Source organism: Vidua macroura, chromosome Z (assembly GCF_024509145.1).
Source record: "Vidua macroura isolate BioBank_ID:100142 chromosome Z, ASM2450914v1, whole genome shotgun sequence".
NCBI lineage: Eukaryota > Metazoa > Chordata > Aves > Passeriformes > Viduidae > Vidua > Vidua macroura.
The window spans coordinates 67,441,566-67,452,622 of record NC_071611.1 but is presented as its reverse complement, the minus strand read 5'-3'; the positions used below and the strand labels follow the sequence as shown (position 1 = coordinate 67,452,622).

The 11,057-nt window shown below is 41.6% G+C and overlaps 1 protein-coding gene across 2 annotated transcripts; it reads right to left on the bottom strand.

Moving 5' to 3' along the window:
- Nucleotides 1–956: 956 nt before the first annotated feature.
- Nucleotides 957–10,713, bottom strand: LOC128821893 (uncharacterized). 2 transcript variants are annotated; one of them, XM_054003288.1, is made up of 2 exons: nucleotides 10,678–10,713; nucleotides 957–2,964 (listed from the first exon to the last, which is right to left on the bottom strand). In XM_054003288.1, the coding sequence occupies exon 2, from the start codon at nucleotides 2,541–2,543 to the stop codon at nucleotides 1,620–1,622; it is 924 nt and encodes a 307-aa protein (XP_053859263.1). In that variant the 5' UTR covers nucleotides 2,544–2,964; nucleotides 10,678–10,713; the 3' UTR covers nucleotides 957–1,619. The 2 variants fall into 2 exon arrangements, with proteins under 2 accessions (XP_053859263.1, XP_053859264.1); XM_054003289.1 differs by lacking the exon at nucleotides 10,678–10,713 and having other exon boundaries at nucleotides 957–2,482; nucleotides 2,877–3,221.
- Nucleotides 10,714–11,057: the final 344 nt, after the last annotated feature.

The window sequence follows — 11,057 nt, the reverse complement described above, 5'->3', positions numbered from 1 at the left end:
GAATGGAAAGTAATAAAACCCTGAACAGATGTTCGAAGTATCTAGAAGGTAAAACAGGAATTTATACAGAAATGCAGTTTTATTACAAGTGCTGTTATTGCTACTGTTTAAGTGTGCTAATACAAAATATATTTATTAAAGAAAGTCCCAATTAAGAAAATTGTTTAAGTAACTCTCAGTAGTGCAAGCAACACAACTCTGAATGATGCTGCAGCTTTAACATTAAAAAAAAAATAGTATGAAAGCATATGAACTTGTAGGAAAAGATGAAGAGCAGAAATGAAATAAAAATTACTCCTGAAATTCTATATGGATATTTTTTAATTTAATGCTGGCGACCATTGAACACTTCTGTGACTTCTTAGTTTTGTTCAAGAGAATGATATTACTAACTGTGAGTGCAGTCCTCCAGTGCTGAGGTGTCGCCCTGATTATCAAGAGTTTTCTAAAGCCTTCTGAGTTTACATTCTTGTAGAGAACTTTCCCACACAACTTTCTGTAAACAACCTATTGTTTTGCATTCTTTCATAGAGGCGGAGAAATTTGATGTACAGGTAGTTTGTCCAGTGTCGTTGGAGAGGTGGCACGTTCACCCTCCAATCCACTGGCATCTTTTGAGAACTATAAAAGACTGGAGTCAGAGAAAATAAATTAGTCTCTTCATCGTGACCAAAGCTGTGGTGCGTCGTTTTTGCTTATGTCATTTGGTGACATCGAGGAAATGGGAATTTTGTCTCTGATTTGAGCAGACTGAGGCTGGCACATACAAGTTACAGCAGCTGAAAGCTGGGAGCAGGACAGAGATGCAGTGCTTCAGGAAAAAAGACCGAGAGGAACAGCTTTGCTTTGATCTTTTCACATATAGGCAAAATAAGGCTCACAACTTTTTTTTCCTTTTTTCCAGAATTATTGCTGTTTTATTGAATAAAATCTCAATTTCAAGCATGTGTCACAGAGGCTTCTACTTTAAGTAAGAAAAACATTAAAGACCTCTTGCTGGAATATTAGCAATATGTTGATCTCTTGATAGAAAGAATTAAGTCTTCACACTCACAGAATGTCTACACCAAGAATTCATGTAAAATATTTAAAAGGAAACAAAGCTAATTTTTAATACATATTTAAATGTCTTGATCATAATCAAAAAAAAATCATCAAAGAGCTGAAGTTATACTCAACAGCAGTATAATGGACAATTCTATTTCTCTGGAATTCCATCAATTTGCTAATAAACTGAGACACACACTGGAACTAAGACTTGAGGCGGTAATAATATAATCTCTTGAAGAAACTGTGAGAAATACACTCTGACAGATGGACTGGGGCTTCAATCTACGGCAGACAACCGTAGTTGTAAGTGGAGTTGCAGGACACACACCAGGGGGCAGGTGTGCACAGCACCGGGAGAAGATGGCATGTGGGTAATAGCGCTGGCAATGCCACATGCAAGGCTTGTAATGAGAGATTAAGGCTTTTCACGCGGTTTTTAAATTGCTCTTGGGGCTCTGGGTTATTTTGTTTTGCTTTGGTTTGGCTTCTTTAAAAATTTCTTTACCTTCAAGTAAAGAAAGATCCCCGCTGTTGCCCGGCCCCGTTTCTCCCGGTGCTGCCACAGCACTCTAGCTCTGCCGGCGGTACGCCTCCTTGTTGGCGGCTGCGGTGTCCTGCGTGCCGCGGCCTGTGCGCCTCCCGGACAGCCAGAAGGCCCCGCGGTCGCAGCCGCCGCTCTGCCCAGCGCCCGAGGTCGCGGCCCCGGCCTGCCCCGGCCCGTCACGGCGCTCCTCCTGCGCCCCGGTGGTGCCAGGGAAGGCGACAGCGCCGGGGCCGGCCTGGTGGGGACCCGCGTCCATGCGGCGCCGCGCCAGCTCGCTGCACCGGTCGGCGGCCACCGCGATGAGCTGCCGCACGAAGGCGGCTGTCTGCTCCTGCAGGAAGGGCTGCAGCTCCCGCGCCAGGGCCTCCTCGTGCAGCCCGTAGCGGCACAGGCTGGCCACGATCCTGCCCTGCGCGAAGGCCACGTCCCACCAGCAGCCCCCGCACAGCACCTCGTTCAGCCACAGCTCCAGCGGCTGCAGGATGTCGGCGTAGTTGCTGAAGAAAAGCGCCCAGGTCTCGGGAGGGAACCCCGCCACGTGGGCTCGGGGCTGCGGCCCCGCGGCGCCCGGCTCCTCTCCCGGGCTGGCGCTCCGGGACACCGAGGGGTCCAACACAGACATCTCCACCAAGTCGTGGTCGGGCGGCGCCGAGTAGATGATGGTGTGCACGGTCTGCCTGCACAGCGGGCACGACGGGTTCTTCCTGACCCAGCGCACGATGCAGCCCCGGCAGAACTGGTGCAAGCAGGAGCCCACGTAGGCGATGTTACCCGAGGCTTCGCGGCAGATGGGGCAGCTCCACTCTGCCCCCGTGGCCATGCTGGCTGTGGTGGCAGGCTGGGGACAGCTGAGGAACTGGAGCTGCTCGCCCTCGCTGGTGTCACACGCTGTCGGGAGGGAAAGGCCGTGTTCATTGCTGTCCCAGGGAGAAGGGGAAGGAATGGCCATGCCCCCGGAGAAACTATCATCCTGGCTCACTGGGCCTTGTCACCCACCCAGAAGACACCCGTGGGCCACAGCTCACCTTCAGTTGCCTGTGCCGAGCAGGCATGATGGGGAAACAGGAGTGGTGGCCCCGGAACTGGCGCTGGGAGCTTCCCGTGGCAGCCACCCAGCACCTGAGGAAGCCTCACCTTCAGTCCTTTTTCACTCCATTTTAATAACCACCGTGAGGGTGGGGGAAGAGTGGGGATAACATTTTACCAGGGAGAGGGATATATGTCTAGTGTGGTGAGAGGTTGAGATTAGTGCTTTTTGATTTGGCAGTGTAGTGAAGCTTACCGAAAAGCTTTTGCAGATGACTGGAACTAATGGCAAGTCCACTCTTCAAAACAGCAATAATTTAAACGTTTCGGGCTAAACCGGAAGCCTGCAACATGAAACAGTGCTTTTTTACTGGTTTTCTGTGGAGGTGTGCCTTTGAGACAAGAGCTTCAGGGACAGGTAGCATTTTGTGCACAGTGATTTACAAAAGTGGCTAGTCCTAAAATGGGAGTTACATAGCTTATATCTAGATAGTGAAGGAGAGTTCTGCTTGAGTAAATACTTGCCAGAATTAGCTAATTCTACATTAACTTTGCTTCCTAGGCAGAAGTACTCATCAAGGGAAGTTCTTTCCTTCTTACTTTTGTGACCAAGCTGATAATTTTGTGATTTCTAGTACATTAATTAGCCCTAATAACATGTAATATGAGTTAAAATTTAAGGATATGCTTGGGGCACAGTTAAGGTTCTGCTGGGATCAGGGAAGTCATTTCACAAGCATTAAATCAACTGTCAAGCTGACAAATCAGAACCTGTCCAAAATTTGGTTTGGGCAATAGTTTTCTCTTAGGAAATGGCCCTAAGTGTTTTGTGCCTGGAAGTCTTAAATCAAGTGTACATAGCTCTGCCCTGAATGATCCTGTTTTAACTTCCTGAAGTAATCAGATTACCTAGAATAGACCCAAACCCTCTGTGTGCACGTCCTGAGAAAATACCAATTTAACTTCAGTCCTGGTGCTGTATCTCAGAGATATATTTGCACAGTACTTCTGTAAGCCCTATAAAACAGGATGTAATTATGTTCCTCTTAAGCAAGGCAGTGAACAAGCCGTAATAATGGTATTCTTGAATTCATATTCAGCACTGCTCAACTAGAATCAAGAATTCAGTATTGAATTAGGATTTTGAATTTAATGTACAATGCTTCTGTGGCTGGCTTTCAGCAGTGGGACACATTCCCCAGAGAGAGACGAGGACCTTCTGCTCCTACAGTCATTGGCCTAGTGGAAACTAGTGGAAGTATTGCCACACTCCTGACAGATCTCAGACTAACTCATCATTATTGTAATAAATAATAGATGTCAAAGGTGTGTCTTTTATGAAGGGCTACTACGTATTACAAGAGTAACTTTCCATGTTCTGTTTAAAAACAAACCAGACATTTGCATCAAACTTATATAACAGTAGAAGTACAGGTCCAGTATAGCCAGAGGCACGTGGGTGGGTGTGTTGGTGTGATGACCAACCCGAAAGGGGAAGGAAGCACCTAAGAAAGGAGAAAAAACTGCACAGCATCAAACAACAGGAACAACATACAGTGAACTAACCATAACCCCCTTTCCCCATCCTCCTGTGACTGTTGAGGATGATGAAGGTAGAGAAATTGGATATAAAATTAAGCCTGGGAAGAAGGCAGGAAGTGTTGGGGGGACCTTTTAAGATTTGGTTCTCATTCTCATTATCCTACTCTGATATGATTGGTAATAAATAAGCAAATTCCCCAAGCTGAGTCTGTTTTGCCTATGAGATAATTGGTGAGTGATCTCTCCTTGCCCTTATCTTGACCCACAAGCCTCTTGTGATATTTTCTTTCCCCAGACCAGCTGAGGAGAGAACTTTAAATAGAGTGGCTCTGGTGGGCACCTTTGATCCAGCCATAGTCAACCCACCACAGGTTTTCACCAGTGAACAGCATTTTGTCATTCCATGGTATCATACTGCACATTGCTGTAAGCACACCCACCACAACTGAAATGTTATTTTTGCACCAGTCCATACCCTTTCTCTTCCCATGTGTCATGATAATTTCTGCCAGACACTGAAATGTAAGTGGTTTCTTAGTGCCCTAAGGCAGCAAAGGCATTTAGGGAAACTGAAAAGACTGGAAATAGTTCTAAACTCGGAAACTTCCACATAAGCTTTGTTATTCATGGAGCTGTGCTGCAGAGCCAGCAAAAGCCCATAGAAATATGACAAACTAGCTCCCTGGCATTAAAGATTGTGTCAAGAACCAGCTTCCTCAATCCCGGTGAGCCTGACGCAAATTCATAGGGCTGCACCACGGTTCTCATAGCACTAATGCCAAGACTTGCTGTTCTGCAGAAAATAAGTTAATTAAGACATCACTGTTGAAGGCAGATTGTGAGTAAAATACTTCTTATTTAACATTTTCAACATGTTTTCCCTTGAGGGCTTTTTGATACACTCTAATGTAAGATTGTCAACAAAAACTTACTGATATCTTTGTAAGGGGATTCAAGAGAATAAATTCTGTCCTACAAATCAATCCTATATACTTTGCAGCCCCTATGAAAGTCAACAGAGAAATGGTTAACACAAGAATTGATTTGTCACTAGATAGTCTTTGAAGGGATATGTTAATATATAGATCAAGACATCTCTGAAAATTCCCTTCATTGTGAAAGAGGTGATAAATGTAAAATGAGCAGACACAATGTAAAAAAATATTTTGAAAGTAAGAATCTATTGAAATCCCCTGAAATACAAATGTGAGCAGGAAATACAGATGTTAGCAAGGACTGAATGAAAAAAGAGTAAACACTGCACGCAAAATTTATGCTGTACTCACAAACTGAGATTAAGATAAACATTGTCTCATGGAACTGAGAAGTAACAAGTTATTAATGAGAATAAATACATTATCTTTAAAATTTTTCATTTAAAAAGCAATAGCAACTATTTCTAGAATAAAAATGTTCGTAAGTCTGCAAAAACAATATCACTACACCTTTTCTTCTAATTTCCCAAACACTAAAGAAAGTCAAAGCTCATTTAAACTGACCAGATTTGAATTTTATTCTTTTACCAAACACAGTGTCCCAGCAGGACAGGAAAGGTTTAGTTTCCAGTCCTTCCTCTCCCAAAATCAGTCAATTCAGCAGAGTGTGGAGATGGAGACTGGCATCATGCTGTTTTTTTCAGGGAGGAGGCCAGGGGTGGGGGGGAGTGTTGCCAGCAGTCTCCACCTAGGATAAGCCTAAGGCTGAGAAAAAGCCTTTCCCAAATAAAATCTCATTGAAACCACTTGTAAAATAAGCTGGTTTATGTGAAGAAAAAAAAAAAAAAAAAAAAAAAAAAAACAAAAGGCCATTTTTCATAAGAAGTGTTTCTGAGGACTACCAGCCAGTTTTACCCTCAAATCAGCTTTAATAACAGGCTGGTGAATTGCAGTGCCCTGCAGGACTTCAGGCTGCAGTACCGCAGCAGAAAGGAAAGCAAGACTGCTAAAGATGCAATTCAAAGAGGACCCCCCAAACTCTCAGCCTTTTTTTATAAGTGTTTCATCTCTACAGCAGAACTCAGCTATCAGGGGGTTCCCTTTCATTATTTTTGCAATATGTTTGTCACTCAGCTCACTGGACACTTCCACAGTGGACGCTTGTCCTGCTGTGTATGGTCCTTGAAACAAAAGCGTGTGATATTATGGGGGCTGAAAGCTGAGCTTTAATTTCATTTCTATGTGCTGTTCACTTAGGAGTTGGACTCAATGATCCTTGTGGGTCCTTTCCAGCTCAGAATATTCTGTGATTCTTTAAAGTAGTAGTAGACTTGTAAGAAGATGCCCTAATGGTAAGAGATAAGTAGCAAGTAACTGAAAAGCGACCAGTGTGTAACTATCTTTGGAGCTGGTCCTTCTTTGACCAGGTTAGGAGGGCTCCAGAAGTACAATTCAGCCTCAAGGTTTTTTTTGATCTATGATAGATTTCAAACGAGTAATATTACTCTGTCCTATTAGCATATACCTGCAGGTTCTATAGAATACAGTAACAGCTTTCGAAAACAAGTTTTCCTTAGTAATAATGCCTGAGCTCTTCCTCAACTGCTGGCAAAACCAAAAGAGAAACATTTGCTGAAAATGCATTTTTAAATTGCATAAATGAGAGGCCTGAGGCTTCTCCCCCTAAAGGTGTCCTGTTGCTGGTGTTAAAACTGAGTCCTCAGCATGACCACTCACTGATGCCCAAGGCTAAGTTCTACCCACAAATCCAAAACCAGAGCACGGAAATATCTTCTCAGGCTTGAGTATGATGTGCAATAAACTATATTAGATTGAAAGCACTCAATTGAAGGCAGCATAGACTCAAACTGTTTCTGAAAATAATTTTTTCTCTTCTTCTCTTCACTGCACCAACATTTGCACAGCTGACCTACTAGAACAGGCTTAATAATTTATTTCTAATTTTTTTTTCTTTTTTAAATAAAGTTCATTTTTATGCCTGAGGATTTCTCTGACCTAGCTCAGCATGGGGTCATGAAAGGTGTATGGAAGGAAGATGGAAACTGTAGGAATGTTTTCCCAAGTCAAACAGGGAACAGAACTAATACCTACTGTGTAGTCCCAGCACCAGACAGGTGTCCTGTCTGTTTACACTCCCTCCATTGTTTTGTGCTTCTCTGCCAGGAAGACAGTCAGGACAACTACCTCACTCCTGATTAAAATTCCCACTTGGAGTGTTTAATTTTTATGTTGGCATTTAATTGAAAATGAGCAATAAAAGACCTTATAAGTGAAAGTGGGAATTAATATGTGCTAGTGAATTCTGGGTGTAAGTCACCCCATTTGCCTTTCTTGAATCCATCCAAGGCTGACCAAGTGACCTGCTGACCCTAGAAGCTCCATATCCAGCCTCTTCAGTCAGCAATTAAATAAAGAGCAGATGATGGAAGAGTAATAAATTAACTGTCTAGAATCATGCTTCTCCACTCCCTTTTTTGATTGTTCCTTCCATGTGCTTCTGTGGTAATTACAGAGCAGATCAGTGACCTCAAGATTGCTGGAACTGCTTACAATTCCCTGCTTTTTTAAAAGCCACTGCAGGAGGGGTGGCTTCACCTTCACCTCAGGCAATCATATTTGAGAAACAAATAAAACTACCAAACAAAGGTGCCTCCAGAAGCCAGACATGTCCTGCTCTCTGTGCCACCTCTTCCTGGGCATCATGTTGCCTCCCTCCACCTTTTCTGCTGCAACTTCATTGCAGATACTTTCACAAAGACCGGTCATGGTATAACTAATTACATAGTGAAATTAGTTGTGCTTATTTTCAGATTTTGCTAATTTAATACCCGTATTGTAGGCATAGAAACCAGACTGAGAAATACATTAGAAAGCCTGTTAAATAAGTTCACCTAAGGTGTGGCTAAAAGACTTAATGGTACACATCAAATAAAATCTTCCAACTAAAGACTCAGAAAAAGAAATGAAACACAGTCTTTCAGTTTGTGCAGCTGAAGGAAATTGGTGGCTAATTGCAAGTTTCTGTTGGCATTTCAAAATTAAAATACCAGGAATGACCAGGAGGAAGGATAGTGCAAATATTGTTTGTACAGGCCCAGTGAGAGTCCATGGAAGTCACAGGGAATCTGTCCTCCACACCAGAGTTTATCTCTTTGCCCAGCAATCGCCCTGAGCCACATGACCAAATCACATCACTTGTCTTCTTTTGTTACTGCTACAGTAGATTGAGATATTCCTTTGCTTTCTTCCATCAAACAAACAAACAAACAAAAAACCAAACAAACAAAACACCAAAACCCAATCAAAGAAAAAACCAAAAACAAAACAGTCACTGCCTTAAGGCTGAGGAACAGATGCTTAAATACTGCCAATCTTTCCTTTGGTGAAAGAGAACTGTTCAATGAAGTCTAATATTATGTTTGTACTCTATTCAGGGGATAATTTAATAGCAGTATAAACCTGCAACATAGCATTTGAATACATTTGAAATATATAGGTCCTTTTAAAATGAAAACATGACCATTAAAAACAGTAAGTAGGTTTATAAGCAACACCACTAACACTTAACTCTATGTACAAAATCAGGACATCTTCAAGCTAAATTTTTCTCTCATTAGTATGCTGGCTATTTGAATGTAAAACAAGTCAGTCCTTATGCTAAAATTCATTGCTTTCCACAGTATTAAAGGATTACAAAGTTGTATTTCTCAGGTGTTCAAAAATCTGAAAATATAAAACTCTGAAAAGCAAAGTCTATCTTTTAAATCATGAATCACAAGCATTTAAATTTAAAACATTTTTTATCTGTGATGCAAATAAATCATATCTACGAGAAACAATGATCATAACTGAGGGTGAAACAATTCTCTTGTACACCAAGAAGTGTACACCTTTTGTTAACAGTAAAGGTATCAGGAAGGGAAAATATTTGGTTGAGTTTTGGGGGGAGGTTTGTTTGGATTTTTTCCTAAAAGGATGAAATATTTTTCCTTTTTTTTCCTCCACTGCATACTAGCACTGAAAGAGTATTAATGCACTGAAGACTCCTTTGAAGTGTTCCCCTTTAGGTATCATTAGATGGTACAATGTCACAGATTCCTTTCACTGAATAAAACAGTGATCTAAAGAGATTCTATTATTGTAATAGAATTTTGTTCTGTTATGTCAGTCTGTGATGCTTATATTAATATTTGTGTTTTAGAAAGCGATGCAGGAGGAATATGAGGCAGAAAGAAAAGACAAAGTGTATCACTGAGACAGCGGATCTAAATCTAAGCCTTCATTTTGATTTAAGAAAACAACATTCTCTGGTTAAGGTAAACTTTGGACTCCAAACAGACACCAGTAATAAAAGAGTTGAGAACTCTTTTGGTGGAAGTTTTAAGAAAATCAAACCAGCTTTAGTGAACCTAAAAAATACCTGCAGGGGAACCACACATAATCCAACTGTAACAATATTTTATGATAGTCATGATGCCGACATGACATGGATAATTTTCTTTCTGCAGAAAGCAAATTCAAAGTCTTGTACAACTTGAACAAAAAATAACAAAAAAAATTAGAATGTTCTAACCTGTTTAGAAGATTTGTGCTGCAGATTACTGACCTGAGAGACACAGTATGTCTATGATAAAGAAAGAACAGTAAGGATTCCATTTCAAGTCTCCTTGTGCAGAGAAATCAAAAGCTGGCTATTCTGAGGCTAATAGGCATAGTCAAATGAATGATTTAGTGGCAATCCAGAAGTGAGATGTTCTCAGTTTCTATAGGTAGGGGGAGAAGTGAGCATGGAACATGTGTCAGTAAGTCAGGCTCAGTATCTCATATACCACAAGCCTCCTTGATCACTCAGTACTTTCTGGTACTGCTGTCCTCCAAGCTTGCAGTGTAAGCATGCATCAAACATGGTAAAAAATGCAATTTCTTTAAATACTTCATCACTACTTTACTACATTGCTAGCATTTCATAACACTTCATTCATTTGTGCTCCAAAGTAATTTATACTCATATCTCACAAACATCTTGATGTCATTTTGACTGGAGTTCTGTAATCAAAAAAGGGACTGCCCTTGCTCTGCTGTTGATGCCTTCCAAGTTACAGAAGAAATAGGCTTTGAACTAAGGTCTGCTGATTAAATTTAAAGACTTTTATGCTACTGTAACCAGTATGAATATTTGCTGAATCATAATTAGGTTTCAAAGTTCTATTTACATTTGGATTTTCCATCAGATTTCTCTCCACTAGCATGGCATCTGCCCTTAAATTTGCCCTCACAACTGTGTGAGAGCATGTATATCAACGCTTGAGGCTCTCCCCTCTACCCAGAATGTTTGCAAGGCAGACACCTATTGAACTACTGTGGATGCAATTTTCTATATCCTGCTGTAACAGCAGCCATCAATTGAGTGTATATCACAGACTATAAACTCTGTTTATTACTAGAAAAGTTATAAGCCTAAGCATCATTTTTCCAATCTCTCTAAATATTTCAACACAGGAAAAAATGAAGCTCCCAAGGAAACCCAGGCCCTGGAAGCAATCAGCCCCCTGACCTTACCAGAGAATTGTGTCAATTCTACCAGCCTCTCCTTTGTACAACACCAACTCTCTGTCTCCTCAAGGCAGGACTGCACTATTCAGCATCTGAGTTCCTGTAAGAAAAAAAAGCCAAAGCCACAATAGGCAACATAATATCCCCCTTCTCTGGTTATATAAGATTTTGATGTCAATGTGGAAAAATCTTCACAGAAATTAATGCTACCAGGTGATTTTCTAAGTACCAGTAAGCTTTCCTGGCTACCCTCAGTCATTAGAAGATGATGTTTAATCTCATAGCATTCAGGCCACTGTTGTAGTTGCTAAATCACTGCTTTTGGGACATATCTTGGTAGCCTGGGATGCTCTGTGTAATGTGGAGGGAGGCAGGCAGAGTCCCAC